General features: G+C 36.2%; 2 protein-coding genes across 5 annotated transcripts; both read right to left on the bottom strand.

The window, feature by feature from the left end:
- Positions 1-109: 109 nt before the first annotated feature.
- Positions 110-11,848, bottom strand: tmf1 (TATA element modulatory factor 1). 3 transcript variants are annotated; one of them, XM_051912230.1, is made up of 17 exons: positions 11,318-11,848; positions 8,794-10,103; positions 8,102-8,205; positions 6,788-6,914; positions 6,590-6,695; positions 6,305-6,447; positions 6,003-6,169; positions 5,719-5,875; positions 4,668-4,760; positions 3,775-3,931; positions 3,460-3,652; positions 3,311-3,380; positions 3,134-3,226; positions 2,828-2,950; positions 2,585-2,737; positions 2,313-2,438; positions 110-987 (listed from the first exon to the last, which is right to left on the bottom strand). In XM_051912230.1, exons 1-17 carry the CDS (start codon positions 11,451-11,453, stop codon positions 847-849), a joined length of 3,399 nt encoding a protein of 1,132 aa, XP_051768190.1. In that variant the 5' UTR covers positions 11,454-11,848; the 3' UTR covers positions 110-846. The 3 variants fall into 3 exon arrangements, with proteins under 3 accessions (XP_051768190.1, XP_051768189.1, XP_051768191.1); XM_051912229.1 differs by having other exon boundaries at positions 2,585-2,740; positions 11,318-11,847; XM_051912231.1 differs by lacking the exon at positions 11,318-11,848 and adding an exon at positions 10,919-11,235 and having other exon boundaries at positions 2,585-2,740.
- A 467-nt stretch (positions 11,849-12,315) lies between these two features.
- On the bottom strand, positions 12,316-21,337 carry uba3 (ubiquitin-like modifier activating enzyme 3). Of its 2 annotated transcripts, XM_051912232.1 has the most exons (18): positions 21,075-21,337; positions 20,903-20,941; positions 20,342-20,462; positions 19,250-19,330; positions 19,032-19,114; positions 18,858-18,938; positions 18,221-18,264; positions 17,998-18,062; positions 17,711-17,866; positions 17,521-17,623; positions 17,291-17,404; positions 15,968-16,021; positions 15,851-15,887; positions 15,679-15,760; positions 15,483-15,583; positions 13,362-13,425; positions 13,170-13,224; positions 12,316-13,056 (listed from the first exon to the last, which is right to left on the bottom strand). In XM_051912232.1, exons 1-18 carry the CDS (start codon positions 21,179-21,181, stop codon positions 12,968-12,970), a joined length of 1,476 nt encoding a protein of 491 aa, XP_051768192.1. In that variant the 5' UTR covers positions 21,182-21,337; the 3' UTR covers positions 12,316-12,967. The 2 variants fall into 2 exon arrangements, with proteins under 2 accessions (XP_051768192.1, XP_051768193.1); XM_051912233.1 differs by lacking the exon at positions 20,903-20,941 and having other exon boundaries at positions 21,075-21,335.
- Positions 21,338-21,616: the final 279 nt, after the last annotated feature.

Consider the following 21,616-nt stretch of genomic DNA (forward strand, 5'->3'; position numbering starts at 1 on the left):
AGATTATTATTAATAATTCTGCTAATAATAATATATTACTATATATAAAAGTTATATCTTAGTAATTATTAAAAATTAATACATTAACAAGGCTGGAAAACAAATTGAGTCTGCCCAATACATATCTCTTACTTTATTTACATGTGTGCAGCAAAAATTGAAGTTACACTGGGAGGATCTTACAGTGACATCAGACAGTCCTGACTGTAATGTATGATTTACAGAGATCATATCTAAAAGAATATGACAGTGAAAGATTTCCGTGGACCCCTTCATCACTAAAACTCAATCAGCTTGACATAGGATAAAAACGAGTGCAAAACTTAATAACTTTAAGTCTATTGAAAGACGCATGGTACCCTGGAGTTATCTGGAAAGCATGTTTACTTGTTTTCACAATGTGAAGAGACAGTCAACAGCAAATCAACTGCTTAGCAGTAAGATGTGCAGTCCAGAGGATGAAGATCAGAGGAAAATATAGTATTTAATTCATGATTACAATCCAAATGCAGAAAGTCTAAACTCTCACTTCATTGTGCAAATTCAAGTGTTAAGAAACCACCAAACCTATACACTGATAGACAGTCACGTCATTCCTTAAACCAAAAATGGTTATTTATTGAGAAAAAAATGACTTCAAATAAAATCCCACAACCGTGAGAGGAATCATATTTTAAATAACTACATACTATATGACCCTTGAAATATGCTGAACATTTTCTCAGAAAAAAATACATTTAAATTACTTGGTCTATTATTACCAATGCTCTGAGATGTGAAGCACAATTACTCCTACAGTAAAGCTCAGTTTACACTCAGTGTGAGCCAGTCCTTTTGCAGAACTTATTATTTTTTATTTTTCAACAGTTCATCTATTTGCGTTTTGTACATGTTCTTCACATCCTCCAGGTCCAGACGCAGCTCTTCCGCCTCCTCTGCCTTCTCTCCATACATCTGCAGGATTGTGTTGTGCCTTTGTTCAAGATCCTGTGATGCACACAAACAGTTGGTCAGTGTTTAACTAACAGGTTATGAGGAATAGCGAAATTGTTTTAACAGGATAAAAAAAAAATCAAGACATTTTGTTTATATTTAGAGGATACAGAGAGTGACTGTAATGGGGAACAATTTTCTCGACATGAGGAACAAGAATTTAACCATTTATACTACAGTTCAGGGGTCAGTAGGTTTTTTTTGTTTTAAAGAAATCAGTACTTTTATTCAGCAAGGACACATTAAATTGACCAAAAAAAGTGTCAGTAAAGAAGACATTTAAAATGTTATAAAAAATTCTATTTCAAATAAATGTACTTTTGTACTTTCCATTCATATAAGAATTGATAATAATAAGAAATGTTTCTTGAGCAGCAAATCAGCATATCAGACTGATTTCTGAAGGATCATGTGACACTGAAGACTGGAGTAATGATGCTGAAAAATCAGCTTTGCCATCACAGGAATAAATTACATTACAAAATAGAAAACTGTTATTTAAAAATGTTTCACAATATTGTTGATTTTGCTGTACTTTTGATCAAATAAATGCAGCCTTGGTGATCATAATTCAAAAACATGAAAAAATGACCCCAAAACAGTGAATGGTGTTATATATCTATTTTGATTATTAAATGCAAACACTGTTTAAAATTTGAAATAAAAATCAAATGCAAATATATTAATGTCCTCCTACTGTTGACACACATGTATCTTGTACCAAAGGCTACAGCTACACTTATCCGGATACATTTGAAAACTGCGTTTTCGTTTCAAAATGTTCTCCATCCACTAGCGTTTTCCAAAAGTTTCTTGTCCACACTGAAACGAATGAAGATGCTTAAATAATCTAACTGTGCATGCGCAATCATAATAAAAGCTCACATAAAGTTCTCACGCTATTCTTCTGGCATGATCACTTTATTAGCAAAATCTCTCACCTGGTGCGTTCAGGTCGCACTCAATCACCACTCATTGTATGGTCCAAACCGCAATTGGCCCATGACATGACATCAATTCACCTGGTGCGGTAAATTTACCTTAATTTAATATACCTACATTTTCACAGTCCATGCTACAACATAAAAACAGTGTTTTCGCATTCATTCACTTGGGAGAGCATCTTCAAACAGCTCAGTTTTCAAAGGACAAAACTGTCGCTTCACTGTGGCTGAAGGCCAAAACGTATAGAAAAACGTTTTCAAATGTATCCGGATTAGTGTAGATGTAGCCAAAAGATGGCAGGTAAATTTGTAGCAGTCTGTTACAAACTGCCTACAGTTCTCTCTGTTTTAAAGTAGAATTTTGCTTGTGTTCACCTTCAGTTGCACTTTCAGTCTAGGGATTTCCTTCACTTTATCCTCCATCTCATCATTCTGATTGGTCAGTCGCACAAGCTCTTCCGCCATCACAGTGCGACTTCTCTCTAGACTAGCAATCTCCATCTTGTGGATAACCAAAAGAATTGAATCCAAATTAGTACATAAAATATTAAGCTTTTTAACACAAAGGTAAATTACTCATTCTAAACATTACAGTAAATTTATAATCTTTTGCACAGGATGAAAGACTATTCTCTTAAAAGGTGCACCTGCAGCTGAGCTATCTCGCCCTCTCTGAGTTTGAGCTGAGACTGCAGGCTTTCAATGATGCTGGATCCACCACCCAGTCGAGCCGCCTCATATAGATTAGTCCCACTGATGGACATGGTCATAGTGCTGAAAGAATGGTCGAGAGAATCCTCCTGCTAGAAAAAAACACAAGTGATTGTGGCAGACTATGAGATATTTTCACTGAATCTGAATAGGTGTGGAGAGGGGTGAGACTAATGTACCTGTGAAAACATGGAGGATGGTAAACCAGCATGCTCAGCCCCACTAACAGAGCTGGAGCGGGACAGTGAGGGAGTGGAGGATGTTGGAGCATCAGTCACAGACAGACTTAAAGACTTCCTCTCCTGGTGAAACAAAAACACAGAGACCCTCATGAAAGTAGTTGATTTTATGCCACAGTTATTGTCATAACTGCTTGGTGTGATAAAAAAAATTCATTTTGGACCTTGTATGAAATTATTATTTTAACTATTTTTGAAGGAAAGATTCAGAATACAAAAGCAAATTCTGGTCTTTTCATGCAAAACCTTTTCTTTGAGGGCCTCTTGTGCAAGGTAGCATTTCTTCTTCTCCTGTTCCACCTTCATTTTCTCCATTTCCAGTTGGTTGGTGAGAAGCAACTGAAGAGGACCAAATAATACAGACATTGAGAATGATTGTTTATATATATGCTCTGCCTAAAGTGTTCAAAGAGCAAACAGTACCTTCTCCTTCTTGGCCTCTTCTGAGACTCGAGCATGTTCCCCTTTAAGATTCTCCAGCTCTACACGCTCCCTGCACATACAGAAATCAGTGTGAGAATACTGGCACTTACAATGCCAGCTTCTTTTTCAAGGTTAAACACATCTCCTACCTGCTAAAGTCATCCTCCAATTTTTCCCGCCGCATCCTTTCTGCATCCAGCTGCCCCTGCAGACGTCCCTTCTCCTGCCTCAACAAGGAAGCCTGGGATTCTAAAGATGCTATCTGTGCTCGGATGGCTAGTAGCTCCTCTGTAGCCGAACGCTCTTTCTCTATAGAAACAGCAAGCTGGGCTTGGGCATCAGCTGAGAGGAGAGAATGACAAGTGAAAACAACTGGTGAATGTCATGTGGTTTATTGTTTGAAAACATCAGATTTAATAAATGACATAAGCCACCAATGCTCATTCAAAACAAGCAAGTCTCACCTAAGCGGTCAGAGATGTTCTTCTCTAGTTTTTCCCATGATGCTGTCTGGGCACCGAGTGTGGCCTGGAGGTTCTCTATCTGCCGCAGGAGGGGCCGTGTTGCTGATGTAACACTTTGGCTAAGTTCCTGGTTTCTGGTCTCTGCTTCTTGTAACCTCTGTTGAAGTGGAAAAATTACAGCATAACCATCACCTGCACTGCCGTTCAAAAAATTAGGGTCGGTAAGATTTTTTGAAAGAAGTCTCTTATGCTCACAGAGGCTGCATTTACTTGATCAAAACTACAGTAATATTATGAAATATTATCATAATTTAAAACAACTTTTTAAAGTAAAATAGAAATCTTCAGTATCATACGATCCCTTCAGAAGTAATTCTAATACGCTGATTTGGTGCTCAAGAAACATTTCTTATTATCAATGTTAAATACAGTTGTGCTGATTAGTGTTTTTGTGAAAACTGTGATATATCTTTTTCAGGATTCTTTGATAAATATAAAGTTCAAAAGAACAGCATTTATTTGAAATAGAAATCTTTTGTAACATTATAAATGTCTTTTCTGTCACTTCTGATTAATTTAATGCATTCTTGTTGAATAAAAATATTCATTTCTTAAATAAAAAAATCTTATTGCCCCCAAATGTTTGAATGGTATTGTACATATTTAATGTGCAGGAAAAAATTCATTGTTAATTATTTGAATTTTTTTATACCTCTGGGGTTTGTAGAGATAATAGAACTTGTCTTTTTTTTCTCCTTAAATCAGGAAGATACTTCCTTTAACAAAAATTCAATAGTCTTGAGCTTATAGTAGGTTGCCGAAGTTTACAATAGCTGAAATGAAATAAATAGTGCAATAATTCTTGTAAGCTGCATGTAAGGTCTTCTGGTTACCTGCTGTAACTCACTGATCTCCTCTCTCAGGTAATCTTCCTTCTTGGCCTGCTGCTGTTCAGCCCTCTGTAGAGCCAGCCTCAAATCCGCTACCTCAACATTAAAAAAAAAAAAAACAGTCACACATAGACACGAAAGCTAGAATTTGGGGATTAATCAGACACTAAAGTAAAGCATGTATAACTAGATAAGTAACCCCAGAATAAAGTACACAAAGTTCCTTAAAACATTTAAACAAGCATTTAAATACTGCTAAAGCACAGAGAAATTAAATCCAGTAAAATCTAAACTAATAATAATAATAAGGGGTTGAATGACTTCAGATTTTTTAAAGTCAACATTTATGTGATAAAGTTGAGTTGACGTCGACTAGTCGCCGATGACGTCATTAATGAACAAATAAGCCTGAACCTCGAGCTGAGATTCGAACACGGGTTGCTTTGTGCACAGCTATGGCATATGACACAGCGCTGCCCACAAGGCTATTGCTCCTACATAACAGCTTACTTTTATCAGTTCTTTTGTCTTTGGGTCATTATATTTCTCACAGATTTCTGCTCCTTCTAAATCAGATACAGATAAAGTAGCACAGTAAAGATTACATTTATATGAATGCATTAGCAAGAGAGAGACTGCGTGTGAATTAATTTGACCTAGCAACATCTCTCCACTAATAGAGAAGCTGTGGGTTTTAGTTACTAAGAAATATATGCTAGAACTTTTCAATTTCTGAGCTATTTTATTGATAAATCACAGAACAGTGTTGACAATACATACAAATATATCTTGTGGAGCGCTCTCTGAGTATTTATTTATGTTCATTTTAACTGTTTGGAAACAGCATAAAAGTGGACTTCAAAGATTTCTTATCCTGTTGTGCCCTCTATAGGCCATGATCAGCAACTAGTCGACCTCAAGCTTAAAGTGTCATGGCAGAGCATTAAAATCGACTAGTCTGTGCAACCCCTAATAATAATATAATGACATAAAATAAAAATAAGCATTTTAACAAAAAAACAAAACAAAATAAAAAAAAAAAAACATAAATTACCTGATTGGCCAGTGCCTCTTGTTGTAGGCGAGACTCTTCTTGGACCTTCTCCAAAGCCAGACTCAGCTCTTCTTTCGCTTGCACCTCTCTGCTCAGCGCCAGTTCCTGGGCCTCACTATCCTTGGTGGCATTGGCCTTGTGCAACTCTGCCAACTCTCTAGACAGGGAAAAATGAATCAAATCAACAAACTGGAAGAGACCACCACCAGAACTGCAGCGATAATAGGACAGTGAATATGCTAGTAAACAGTACACTTAAAGTCAATTATGTGGCATTTATTTACTTGTAGCAGCTGTCGAGGGCTGCTTGTAAACTGCGGTTCTTTTCCTGAAGCTCCTCGTCGCTGGTCTGCAGTTTACTCAATTCCTTCTCCTGCCGCTCCACCACAGCATTCAGTTTCTTAATGTTCTCTCTGTGCTGCTTTTCTACTTCCTCCTTACCGTCCAAAACCTACAATTAACATTGTACAAACCTCAACATTCTTATTCTGCTGGCATTTGATATGAACACTGAATATATTTTACAACTGTAGACATGCTTCTTTTATAAACAACACAGCTTTGGATTGAAGGTTGTGTCCCTGACCCGCTGCAAGTGTTTTAGATCTTCTTCCAGTTCCTTCAGTTTTTTGGTCTGTTTGGTGATCTGTGCATCACTCTCTTTCTCTTTCACACGCAGTTTCTTTATGATGTTGGAGTGCTGCAACTGCTGCTTGGACAGCTTCTCACCTAATTAGAAAGAAACAAGTAAACAAACACACCCTTAGCAAATACCCAGATCCTTCTAGGATCACGAAGTAAAAGTTTTATCTAGGCATGATCATCCTAGTCAAGGTCTCGTTGGACACATAAAACAACCTAGAACACTCACCTTCTTCAAGAAGCTCTCGGATCTGTTCCTCTTTCTCTTTTATCAGTTCCAAAGTCTCACTCGAGTTTAACCTGCTTGCCAGTTCTTCTCTGAGGCCCTTAATTTCCTGTGATCATGACATATGATGCATTTCAATGCAAAACAAGACCGGGGTTGTAAGAATTTTATCAATTCAAAACAACAATAAAAAATGGACACCTTTTTAGCTATGTCTCTCTCCTTGCAGGCGAGTTGAGCTTTCCTCTCAGCTTCAGCTATGCGCTGAGTGAACTCGTCTTTTAAAGACTGAACAGCAGAGCTTTCTTCCTTTAAGCTGATCATCTCACTGTGAAACACAGGTCTTGTTAAAGGGTTAGTTCACCCAAAAATAAAAATTATCCCATGATTTACACACTCTCAAGCCATCCTAGGTGTATATAACTTCTGTGTGTCTTCTTATAGACGAACACAATTGGAGATACATTTAAAAAATATCCTGGCTCTTCCAAACTTTATAATGGTAGTGAATGGGGGGGCCTGATTTTGAAGCAAAAAAGTGCATCCATCCATCGTAAAAGTACTCCACGCGGCTCTGGGGGGTTAATAAACGCCTTCTGAAGCTGATGGGTTTAAAAAAATAAAAAATAAATAAATAAGGATAGAGCAAAACAAAAAAACAGTCACAAATTAAAAGTCTAAATGAGAAATTTTAAAGAGAAATATCGGAGGATTTCGATATAAGAGAAGAGCTGAGTTTGTTGCCCAGCCCCATTTGTTTAAACCGCGAGAGGCGTCTAAGCTTACGCTTCTCCTACATCCTACATGATATAATGCGTCACGGGTTCCCGTTGTGGCGCAAGTCAACTTAAGCAGTGTGTGTACGGTAGTCTGCCAGAAGCTAGTTATTTTAGATTATAAAGTTTAAATATGGATATTTTTCTTACAAAAACCCATCGCTTCGCTTCAGGTCTTTTTTAACCCCACGGAGCCGTGTCCCTCCATTTGGGCCCCCCATTCACTGCAATTATATAGTTTGGAAGAGCCAGGATATTTTTAAATATATCTCATGTTGTATTCGTCTGAAAAAAGAAAGTATATAAAGTATATAAGAATATACACCTTAGATGGCTTGAGGGTGAGTAAATCATGGGGTAATTTTCATTTTTGGGTGAACTATCCTTTTAAGTCTAATTCAACAGGCATGTAAGAAGTTTATTAAATGTCTTAAACAGAATAAGATTAACACCCTAAAAACATGCCAACCTACAGAGAATTCAAAACGATAATCTGTACAATAAGAAATTATTGGAATCCCATTTTTATGCTATGTATATGCTGAAAGGTGTTGACATACTGCATGTCAAATTTAAAGTGTTACAGTACAAAGTGTTTTGTTAGCAAATCTTTTCTTCAAACTGTAAAAATTTGTTTGTCTCCACCTGTTTCTATGCCCTAGTTAACTATTGCAACCATTTATCATTCAAGAAAACACAACAGCAGATGGTTTTCTGGAGCATAGTTTCCTCAACTCACTCTTTGAGATTGTCACACTCCTCCTCAAGTCTGGCCTTGTCTTTACTGACCACAAGCAACTGTGATTCTCTTTTCTCTAGTCGGTTAGAAAGCTCCTCAATAATCTGGGGAGATTAAGAAAAACAAAAATAACAGAATTGTTAATTCCACGACACATAAAAATATACAGTATACATTAAAAAATGTGGGTTCAGTAAGATTTTTTTAATTAGTACTTTTATTCAGCAAGGGTGCATTAAATTGATCTAAAGTAACAGTAAAGGCATTTGTAATGTAACAAAAATTTCTATTTCAAATAAATGCTGCTCTTTTAAACTCTATTCATAAAAAAAATCCTGAAGAAAATGTTTCCACAAAAATATTAAGCAGCACAACTGTTTTCAACATTGATAATAATAAGAAATGTTTCTTGAGTATCAAATCAGCATATTAGAATGATTTATGAAAGATCATGTGACACTGAAGACTGGAGTAATGATGCTGAAAACTCAGCTTTACCATCACAGGAAAAAATTACATTTTAAAATACATTAAAATAGAAAACATTTACTTTAGATTGTAATAATATTTCACAATTTTATTGTTTTGTTTTTTGTTGTTGTTGTTGTAATTATTACATTATATTATATTCTACTATATTATATTATATATTATATTTATTGTTTTTATAAATGTTTATGTATTATTCCAACCTTCTGGAGCTCGCAGGGTGAATCTCCCAGTTTCTCATCAGTACTCTGTGATACTGCTGTTTCGTTCACATAAGTTTTTTGGTTGGTCAGTGTGAGGTCGGATTCAGTTTCCTGTTCGCCTTCCTGCAGCTCATCCGTCTGCTCACAGTTCACTGGTGTTGCACTGCGGCCGCTTTCCTCCATCTCATTATCATCCAGAGACTGGTCATTCATTGACTCGGTTATACCCTCCTCTTCATCCTGTTTAGTCTCTGGTGCTGACTGAGCAGGAGCAGGCAAAGGTCCGGCCGTGATAGAGGCTAACGTGCGGTTGCCTGGGATCTCGTCATCAGAATTCACTTCGCTGACACTGCGGCTGTCCAGCGACTGCACGCTAAACGAGTCAATACGCTCAAAGGCGTCAGACGAGGAGCCGCAGCTTTCCGTGAGTTTTGGGTATTCATCCAAACGGGGGAAGTCGCTGCACGTTGAGGCGGAGAGCAGTTGGAAAGAGCCTTGCATTAGGTGCAGACCAGCTTTAGCCTCTGCGGTCTCCTGTCTGGAGCTGGCCGAGCTCTCGCTTAGCACACTCTCGTGGTCCAAAACCTCTATGTCACTGGTAGTGGAAGTACCAGAAGAGAAGGCACTAACAGGGGGAGACGGGGTGTTGCTTTGTCTGTCCTCTGATTTAGCATCTTTAGATTCTAATAGGATTTCTTTAGAAGGAACAGGCGAGGTTTTTACTGGATTTTTGGTCTCGATGGTCAAAGCTGGTTCAAACACACCAACAGATTCGGCCTCTGAGGAGGATAAAGGTACATCTGTGAGTGTGACATCTGAAGTTATAACCAATCCATCTGACTCTGTCCTGTCCTCGCTGGTTTCCTGTTCGGCAGCTTCTTCCAGTGCAACGACTGAAGCAGGAACAACCAGTTCTGGTTGTGACTGCTCATCAGCCGAGGATGAATTTTGCTCCAAAAGCTCTGTCTCAGTTGGCTTTATCTCAATAGTTTCCTGGCTGCTGCATTTACTGAGGTCTGTCTGACCTTGTGAATCACTGACTTCCAGTTCCTTCTCCTTGTCTGATTTTTCCCGTAGCCTGCGGTTCGACTTGGCAGGTGGTACAGACACCACTTTAGTGTTGCTTACAGTTTGTACATCCCCATGAGGCAGAAAGGCACTGAAGAAGTCCTCCGATTCATCAACCACGGTCCTTGTGACAGGCTTAGTAATGGCCTCAGATGATGGAGGGAGAGTCTTGATATGTTCCTCAGAGGGCGAGTTCCACTGGTTCATTCCCCATCCTGTTGATACCGGCTTGCCTGGTGGATCTGAAAAATTAGCAAAACAAAAAATTCAACAAAATGCAAGACAAGTGTATTTTAAAGAAACAGTTCACCCAAAAGTAATGTCAAATCACATTTATTTATATAGAGCTTTATACAGTTCAGATTGTGTCAAAGCAGCTTAAAAGGAATAAACAGGAAAATAACAGTGTTAATGTTGCACAGTTCATCAATTAAGAAAAATTCTATTTCAGCAATAAGCAGCTCTACAGAATACAAGTGTCATTATCCAGCTCAATTCAGTATCAATTTTATTCTCATCCAGTAGTATTAATAGTATTTGAAAGTCAATGCAACCACAACTTTCAAAAAGTAATCTCAAGCTCATCCATACTTCCTTGGCACGTGAGAACAAACCCGGATTCCTGCACGTCAAACAAATACAATTAGCTTCATTGCTTTTACCACATCTGACAAGCTCTATGCATGTATATTGATCAATGTTTATATATGAATAAAAGCGTAAATTAATTCTGTTCATCGTATCTTAAGACTCTTAAATCACTCAAATTGTGGATTACTTTTACCATGTCTTCTTGTACTTTTTTTTCTGTAAACTTTTTGGTTGTATGGACAACAATTATGAGAAAATATCTTCATTTGTGTTTTGAAGATGAATGAGAGTCTTATGGGTTTGGAACGACATGAGTGTGAATAAATTATAACAGAATTTTCATTCTTGTGTGAACTATCTCGTTAGAAGCAGCTTCATAACCAAAATAGATCAAGCATAAAGCTACTGAATCATACATCTCTATTTTAAAATTCTAAACAAGCTAAAGGAAGAAAACAAATCCCACCTTTGGAAACACAATACATCAAAATGGCAAACTCTTTTGTATTCTTTAGTGGCATTTTTGTGATATCAGGTGGTTTCTTCCTGGAAACAAAGATCGTCTTTGAAGAAGTTTCATGTTGGCTTTGGTTTGTGATTCTGTCTGAATGACTTGGTTGTAGAAACTTTTATTTTTCAGCTCTGCGGGAAGGTTTCCATGTGCGTTTAAAGTTATCTGAGCTATCTGACTGAATATGGATTATGCAACATGTATGTAGTCAGCTACAAAATATGTACGTGTGTGTCCGTTTTGGGACTGTAGCCTGCAGAAATATATGAAGCATTATATCTCTAATGTTGTGCAGTAATTGTCACTGATGATGACACCCTATCTGGACTGTGAATCATCTATTGCTAAATTTACCAGCAAAGGTCGGTTCGGTCGTGTCACCCCACTGCTCCTCTTCTTTAATGTCCAGAACTCTGTCGATGGATTTCTGAGCAGTTGTCAGAGCTTGTTTGGCAAAACTAGACAGCTGTGACGCGTTGAACCAACTCATATTGCTTTACTTCCACCCGGTTTGTGTGACAGTCCACTGAATGTCTACATAAAACACATTATTAAAAGCATCCCAAATAAGAGCAGGTTTATTCCACACTAGCAGCCGGAACAAGTTGGTGCGTTTATCTGTTAGGCCGCTGTCCACATTAGCTTGGCGGCTAATTCTGCTCGCAAAACAACTGACAATTCGCTGACAGTCGACATAATTCCAAGCTAAAATGAAAGCAGATAATATATATCAATAAACGACGGACTGGGCGACATTTTTCTGTGCTTTCGCGCTACTCGGCGTCTAGGTTGGACTTCTTCGCATTGTTTTGTTTAGGTTTCCTCTGGCAGCTCGAGAACTACTTCCCATCCACGTAGCATCAACAACCTATCCTGTATGTGACGTCAGGGCCACGTCACTGACGTCCAGATTACAATTTTTTTTTTTTTTTTTATAATTTACTATACCTTTATATTATATCGTATATATTACAGTAACATCTATTAAGTTATGTACTACGAATGCCGGTGCGTTGTGTTAATTGTTATTGAAAAAAATGTAAACGAAAGTATCCCTTGTTATTTGAAACCTCTTAAAATAAGAAAACTGACTAAGTCAATTTACTGACTGAACGTAAAATGGCTTATTATCAATGCTTTACTGTAAATACTTCAAATGTATTGATTTGTATGCTATTAGTTTTAAAGAATTAATGGGACACTAGTGATCCAGTTTATCAAACAAATAATAACTGTAGCTTAATTCATTTCAGTTGGTTACTTGCCAAGCAACGTGTAGTTTTATCCATTGTTGTATGTGATAATGTGACTTGTCCAAATGAACTTTTAAATAAAGACAGTGAGGTCTGACCTTGTGGATAAGAGTCTGCACTGTATTTCTGTAAATTTGTATTACATGACAATGCCACATAAAACAGTACAGTATACCAAATGTCTGACTTTCTTAACATTACATTGACAATGCAACATTCTGTATTTGTCTACAAAATATTTTTATTCTGGAGATTCCATCATATTTTGAGCCTTTTTAAATATTTAACCAAGTAAATTTGTTCACAAATTGGGTAAAAGGATATTTTAAATTTAAAGTTAGGAAAACAATACAGGACTAGGACTTCAGTACTTGTTTAAAATAAGGTTTCCAATTTTAATTCAAAACATGAATGATTTCTTTTTTTCTACAAGACATTGAACAAGATACTGTCAACTGGTCTGAATGCACAACAACAAAATAAATAGATAAACAGTTTGCATAAAAAGAAATCCACCAAAATGACTCCTACGGCTATAGCAGTGCAAGACAACGAAACAATCGCCTTCTGTAAGTGTCTTTGATGGACAGAGTTGACCAAAAAAGCTAAATACAAACCACAGCTATTCCAACTGAACATGTGTGCCACTGTTGATGCACTGAAACAGGGAGCTTACAGACTACATTTCCAAGTCTGCTTCATTTTGATGGTGACTGCAATAACCACTGTCCATAAGAATGAAGCATTTGTCCTATGAGATGAAGTTGAGCTTGAAGAGCACAGTCTGAGGAGTGGTGACATCAGCCACTGCCAGCTCTTGGCCATCCACTAGTCCAAGCTCTGCAAACACAAGGAGGCATTTAATTGGTTAAACACCACCAATATAATTTTGAAATATGCATATTATTAAATAAGTTACATACTACATGATATGACACAAGACTTTCGATCACCTTTCAGTGTTTTGCTTAGATTTGGTCGCGTTCTCTCTTCAATAGATGCCACAGTCTGAAAATAATTCCAAACAGATTCAGATGTACTAAATAACTTTATATATACAGCTAATGCATAAAATGCATGCAAAAAATCAAACTCAAATCAATCTAAATTATGACATATCTGGTAAATGTTAGAAAATATTTAACCTGTAAATACAGAGTTTTGTTTTTTCCATCCAAAGTTGTAGTGATGGCAGGAGACTTCATTTGGCTAGGGGGAAAAGACAGTGTTATTGCAATGAGGGGGAATATGTAGAGGGGGAATATGTAGAAAATTACTTGAGAGAAGTTAAGAGCTAACAAAAATGGAGACAACATTTTTTGCTTGCTTTACACCATTTTTTTTTTTTTTCTTTCCACATTTCCTGTCTTCACATTCTATATATATATATATATATATATATATATATATATATTCAGTCAAACCAAAATTTATTCAGACACCTTGAACATTTCATTCATTAATACAGTTTATTCACTAGTATTTTTATATTTTATTATTAAAATGGCAATAAAATATGACAAGATCTCAGAGTTAAACTGTGTCAGTAAAAAATTCATCTTAATTATGTCAGGTAACATTTAAGCAAAACATGGTCAGGTCAAACTGTCTGAATAATTTTTGGTTGCAAATTTTTATCAATTTTACTGATATGTATGAATAATTTTTGGGTATAATATGTCACAGTTTATTTTCCTATCCTCACTTGCATAAATGAACTATAGCGTCCTGGACCTACTAGTAAAAATATATCAAAAATATCAAAAATGTCTGAATAATTTTTGGTTTGACTGTGTGTGTGTGTGTGTGTGTGTGTGTGTGTGTGTGTATATATATATATATATATATATATATATAATATATATATATATATATAAAAGGGCTGTTGATTTAACATGTTAATTAGATTAATTAATTATGGTAAAAAAAAAACGCATTAAAATTTTTGATGCATTTAAACGCACTTGCCCCGTCCCAGACTTATGTATGTCATCTGACATTACATACAGATGATTAATGACAAACATGAAGCAGGGCAACAACTCACTGCGCGATGGAGCCTATAGAATGCAGTCAGAAAGTCCCTAAAATTCAACATGTTGGGGCAAAAATGCCCGTTTGAGTTTTTGTCTCAAATTTAGATCATATGAGTTAAAAAATATCACACGAGTAACGAAAGTGCAATATTACACAAGTGCTGTTTTTCTCCCAAATATAACGAGTGCAAATGCGATAGCCTACTAATTTTATACAACCGTTCAGTAAATAAGGAATTAATATTGTTTTTTAGTGTTTTGTTCAATTTTGCCAATGAAACAATAAAGACAAAGCAGAACTGTTCATCTGCGTGCAACACACAGTGTCATTTCATTTCTGAATCCGCGTTTTGAATGAACCGAGTGAAACAAGTGATCCAGCGGACCATTCATAAAAGACTTGTTGGATCGGTGTATGACATCAAAGCACAGCGAGAGTGATTCAAAAGCAAACAGAGCTGTCTGATCTCTGCTTTGATGTCATACACCGATCATTCTGTGTAGCACCACTTCAGGCCCAACAAGCCTGAGGAGAACCGTTTACTTCACTTCTGAATGAACCAGCGGTTTGAATGAATAGACTGAATGAATGAACAACTTAATCATTAAGACCTTTACCGCCACCTACTGGCAGTTTTAGTTTCTTATTTAAAGTCTAGTTTTATTTGAAAATTATTTGAATAATAATAATTATAATAATGATTATTTAAAATTATATTACATATTATGACCACCAGTCATAAAAAAAAAAAATTAAAAACATTTTATTGTCATTTATTAAGCAAATAACAATCTGAAACAACTAAATACTCTGTATTCACACATATCCAAAATATATATATATTTTATTTTTATATTATATGGCCTCCATTGGCCTTGATAACAGCTTGCATTCTTGCTGGCATTGTTTTTATGTACTTTTCCACAGTATTTTTTGTTATTGACTTCCAAATAGTTTCTAGCTGTTCGTAAAGACTTGCTTTTGATTAAACTTTTGAGCAATCTATCTTTGAATCCATTAAATCACAACAATAATTCTATTTTAGCATTAGAAACACTACTGTGACTAAAGAGCTTACACATACTGGTGTGCATAATATATATGTGTGTGTATGTGTGTGTGTGTGTGTGTGTGTGTGTGCTTGTTTTCTTAATGTAACAGTTTCATTGTTACTATAAGGCATTATGTTCAGGAACCATGGGTGAACTTTAAGGAACTTTGTGACTCACAGAGCGGCATTCTCGGTCAAATAGTCCAGAATATCCTGCAGTTTAGCTGAGGGTGGGAACTGCAGGTCCTGTGGCACCTGACTGCAGGCAGAACAGTTCTCCTACACGTACAACATGGATAACATTTAAGCTGTGTTGATTTTTAGACATTTAGCATTAATGTCTTTTTTATAGTTATGTACTTCAAATGACTGACCTTTCTCTCAGCCTCAAAGGTGTACGTGTACAGCCCATCAACATCATTGAACACCAGGTAATTGTTCAAGGGAACATAGGCGCTGTTCGGCAAAAGTAAAAGAACAAATGAGAGATGTGAATGAACACTGAAATCAATGCTCTCTTCTGGGAAATATACCATTATAACTTACCTTGAAGCAATTTTGAAAACCTCTGTGGCACAAGCAGCTGAAATGTGTAAGAAAGAAAGAAATTTTATCTTCAGTTACAGCTCGCCTTACTGAAAAACAATAGCCTTTAAAGCATACCAGCAATAACAGCATTTGTAGAAGCCACAGCAGGAATTATTCTTTTCACGACCCCTGAAACACAGGTGAGGTACATCAACATCTACTTCCAAACAATAGGAGCTTCTGAACAAAAACTCACAATCAGCAAAATGTATGATTGTTTGAAGTATAAATTAGATGACATTTTCTATAGAAGGAGACTGGTGCTTACCTGTGCAAAAGTATGCACCACGATACCAGAGCATTGGTATGCTGTTGCTACAATGCTCTGAATGTTTGTTAGAACATTGTTAAGGTGTTCTGAATGGTTGTCCCAAGTCAAAAGACTCCCAAAATGAAATTCTCTGATATTCTAGTCCCTAAATATGGTTTGGTTTCCCAATAAGTGGTCCTGGGACCTATAAAGTTCTGTTTCAAGGTTTATACACCATCATTCAAAAGATTGGGGTCGGTAAGATTTTTGTTTTAAAAGTCTCTTACACTGCGTCTGAAATTGCATACTGTCTGAGTAGGTACTACATTTGAATTTGAACTTACTTCGAGATAATTAAAAAAAGTATGTTCTATATAGTATAAATGTGGGTAGTATGAACGAAATTTAGAAGTACTACATCCACCACTTTGTTACCATCACGTGACTTACCAGCATCAGTTGCGTCGCTTCACTGCTATTCATAAATCCTCTCCTGTGGCTTCATGGGATGGTAAAGTGTCTAAACTGTCCATCGAAAGTGCACTTCAGAAGCTCATCAGAAGTAGTAGGTCATCCAGGAACTTTTCGCCTACTGTTTTTCGAATACTATGCATTCTGACATACTACTCTTTTTGAGTACCATTTGTCGCATACTATACGGTAGGGAAGTATTGTAACTAACGGCTTTGTGCTGGCACAAGCCATTAGTAAATCTGGCGCAAAGTTGCTTATATTTAATATTGTGTGAAATTGTTTAAAAGTTTGTTTTGTGTTTTTATTTTACCATGTGCATCTCTTATAGTTGTTTTTGTGTATTTTTAGATTGATAATGTAAAATTGTATTGCCAATATTTGTTTTTTTTATGCTTGAAGCACTTTGAACTTTCATGCATGAAAAGTGCTATACAAATAAATGTTTATTATTATTATCATTATTTTAAATGTCTTTACCCTGACTTTTAATCTATTTAATGCATCCTTGCTGAATAAAAGTATTATTTCTTAAAAAAAAAAAAAACATCTTACTGACCCCAAACTTTTGATTGGTAGTGCATCTCTGGACATTCTCTCCTTCAAAATTGTCAATAAACAAAAGGATTTCACGAAATGCCTGATAAAGGTCCTCTGCGCAGGCCTGTCTCACTTACCCTGAGTGAGTCTGTAAGTCACCCCAGTGATGTTGAACTCCGCTGCTCTCTCCAGAGATTTCTGGTACACCCACTGGATGTGATTTGGATCATCACCGTCTAGCGCCACACCATCTGAAGAAAATACATTAAAATCTGAAATATTAAAAGGATACTTAGCAGCAGTATAACCAAAATATCGGTCTGTGGTTGTACACCCGGTACCATGCAGATACTGTGAATTAATGTACCTCCAAATGGCTTGTCTTTGGGCCAAAGCAGCATGCGGACATATTCAACACAATGTTCAGGTAACCGTGGCATAGAGGCTATAGTGCACATTGGGAAGTTTATCTGTGTAGGGCAAAAAAAAAAAAAAAAAAAAAAGTAAGTATTGACAAAAGGCTTTTGAAATTCAACTTACAAAATCCCAGTATGCACCTGAGGGGGGTAAAGCTCCAGTGTGCAATCAATGCAAGCTGTCATGCCCGGAAGAATGACTCTGGCATTGCCCTTGAAGCCCTCTGTGCCACCATCTATTAGAGGAATAATGGAGCTGGGATCCAGGACACCATCTTCATAAATCAGCAGAGATAGCTGAAAAGGAGAAAGCCAAATGCACAAAAGCAATTCTTACAGAACTCTTTATTTACATGACATATAGAGGACTTTGTCTCTATACATTTGTATGAACGAATTGTTGAATGTTTATTAAAGTAAATACATACCAGCATGCCATTCATCCATCTTCTGGCAACAACAGAGTCCAAGCCACAGACTACTATGTGAAATTCTATGCAGAAACAAAGACAGTTACATCAGATATCAAAATAAAAAACTGTCCAAAAAAGTGTCATAATAATTAGTCTGACAATGCAAAACAATTGTGTCACATGTTAGTGCCAAAAAAAAGCAGTTTAGACAAATGTAAAACAGTTAGGCGGTAATTACGCTTGTAAAACGTCTCATCCAAGTCCTGGATTTTTTTAAAATGTCTACATTTCTTATTAAGGGAAAAACAAATATTTTGACACACATCAATATAACATATACACTAACAAGTTTGGGGTCTTGAAAAGTTGAAAAGTTTGGGGTCAGTAGGATTTTTTTTAATGATTTTTGAAGTCTCTTATGCTCATCAAAGCTGAATTTATTTGATCAAAAATACAGTCAAACTTAACTTACAGTAACTTTCTATTATAATATTTAAAAATGTAGTTTATTCCTGTGATGGTAAAGCTGAATTTTCAGCATCCTTAATCTTCAGTGTCACATGATCCTTCAGGAATGCTGATTTTGTGCACAAGAACCTTTTCTTAATATTAATGCTGAAAACATTGTGCTGCTTAATATTTTTTTGTGGAAATCATGATACAGTTTTTTTTCAGGATTCTTTGACAAACAGATTCAAGTTCAAAAGAGCGGCATTTATTTGAAATAGTCATTTGATCAATTTAATGCAACCTTGCTGAATAAAAGTATTAATTTATTTTATAAATTATAATAATCATCTCACTGACCCCTAAACTTTTGAATAATAGTGTATCAAACAATAAATTATATCAGCATTTCCACAGGAAAAGGATACGGGACAACATTGCATCCTGGGATCCGGCCATTTACAAAGTCCGCTGCAACCTCTGCCTTTGGTCGGCCTACATCTTTTGGTCTATAGATACAAGAGCAAGCAATTTACATTATTAAAAAAAAAAGAGCAAGAAAAGGTTTGAAAAAAGGCATCTATTAGCTGACTAAGATTAACCTGAAGAGGAACTGTCTGTTGAGGTTGGAAACATCAATGGTGTCCATGTCCACCACATGAATGTGTCGAAACCCTGACAAGGCCTGGGTGATGAAATTGTATCATATGAGCATAAGACAAACACATTAGCAATTAGCCTCTTTGCAACTAGAGTATTGCAGCTGTCATTCAAGAATAGAAACAAACAGGAAACAAACGAAGCACAAGAAGGACCGTACCAGATCTTTGAGCAGCTCACATCCAAGTCCACCAGCTCCAATAACCAGAATTTTGCATGTGTCCAACAAAAACTGGAGAGACTGGAAGAAGATGTGCACATTTTATTGAAAGAAAAGAGGGGGAAAAAACTATAGTCCTTTATGACATTGGTTCTAAACCTTTTTGACTCCATTGTCCACAACAAGTATTTGAGAAAACGGCCCCATGACTCTTCTAATTGTTTGAGATATACTGGATATAAATTAAGGATAAGGATTTTTAAAGTCACCATGAAATCAAAATTGAAAATTCTTGTTTTTTATGGAATACTGCAGTATTTATTATAAATTATTTATCTGTGCACATCATTATTTTTTTTAAAAATCATGTGCTCTCATAATCTTTAATCAAAATAACTTCCCCTCCCTCTTGCAGTGACATCTCATCTCTTTCCTGATGATGTATTTTTTGGCACAAGGGCGGACAACCTGTCACTCACATGACATCACAGCAAGCCACAACGACCCAAATTCAAGTCCCACCCTGATCTTGTTCGAGACGCTGTTTCACTCAGATATATGTCACAGTCGCAACTTCTGTTTCATGCTGACTCGCAGTTTCTACCTCATACAATTTTTAAAGCTTGGCATTCATATAATATTTTAAAGCTTGGCATAACCAAAAAAAAAAAAAAAAAAAAAAAAAAATCAACTGTTCTGCATGTAGAGAAAAAGAGCTACACAGAAGAAAAATGACCCTAAGTCACGTGCATAATCATTTTCAGCATAAATCTTTATCAATGCAATTATAATAATGTAATAACTCTATTATAATCTCAGCCAAAACAAAGTCTTATCAGGCATGGATATTTACAGGGGGGAAAAATTGTGTATAAAATAGCTTCTTTTTTTTATTTATTTAGTGAGGAGTACAGTGTGCATAGTCTGTGGCCTGTCTGTTAGTTTTAAAACAGCGATAATGTACTCTAGGCAGATAAAAACATTATTAATTGTTCTGATAATATGCCTTTACAGCTGAACTTTGTTCTTATCTCCCTAAAAGATATATAGATAAAAGATCTATATTATATTATATTATGATTTACATCTTACCTCAGTGCTGGGTTCAAAATCCGGATGAGTGAATGGTCCAGCTCTCTCTAAGAACTTTGTCACATGATCCCATCGTCCCTGCCAGTCACTGCCATCCCAACTCCCTCCATCCACAACCATGCTGTGGAAAAAGTATAGATATTTAACTACACAGCACACACATCACGCAGATTATTTAATAATTTAAAAACACATTCAAACATAATATACAACATAACATAATATACAAAATATTGTATTATATATACAATAATTAAGTTAGGGGTTGGTTGGCACTGACTTTAGGTGTCATAATTAATACAAAGAAGGTGTCTTGTGTTATATTTTAAGAAAGAACATTATGGCATGTGTTCAAACAGCAGTGTTTGGAGGTTTTGCAATCTTTCACCTAGCTTTCAGACAGTTTCTATAGTATTTTATATACAGTGTATGCGGAGAGCTGTTTAAAACAATGTCTGAAAAGTGTCTGGATTATAGATAAAGCTAATATTAAGAATTAACACCTCCCAAAGCAAACCTGCTGGCTGCCACATCTAAATTTTCATCTTTCATTTCACTAACTTCTCATTCAGCTCCTCTATTCTCCTTCTTTTCTTCTCCCTAAAAAGAGAGAATAAAAGAAGGTTCATTCATGCTCTGCTACCCGCAAGTTAACGTTCTTGCGTCCTGTTGATTGAACTACAAGCACTGTTACGAGGGATTTATGAGCAGCTTTGTATAAAATTTCACTTACGGTTCCTCTCCTTCCGCCATATTGTCATAGAGCTTCAAAGTGAAATGCGCAACCTTATGACAAGGAAAAACTGATATCCACCTGACGCACACTGTTATTTTCAACATAAAAGTCTCGAGTCTTGCGTTCCAGCCGTTTGACAGATAATTTAAAATATTCTAGTAACAAATATTTGAAAGTGAATAAACAAAAATTACGGCACAAATGATGCAATTTTTCAATTAACAGTTCAAAAAGACGAGTTAACCGGTTTGAATCAGTCTGACCTGACGAATCCTTCACTGAACTGAATCCATCAGAGCGCAGCGATCAACATCCGCTCTCTAGCCTATCACCGAACAGTATGGAAGGAATGGATACACATAAGAAAAAATATTGCTTTGGTAAATTATAATTATGGCATAAAAAAAGTCATAGTTATGAGATAAAAAGTGGAAATTGTGATATCATAATTATGAGACAAACAGTCGAAATCATGGCATATGTTAATAGTCATAATTATGACACAAGTGAGATTAAAAGTCGAAAATATGACAAAAAAA

This window comes from Ctenopharyngodon idella, chromosome 11 (genome assembly GCF_019924925.1).
Source record: "Ctenopharyngodon idella isolate HZGC_01 chromosome 11, HZGC01, whole genome shotgun sequence".
Lineage (NCBI taxonomy): Eukaryota > Metazoa > Chordata > Actinopteri > Cypriniformes > Xenocyprididae > Ctenopharyngodon > Ctenopharyngodon idella.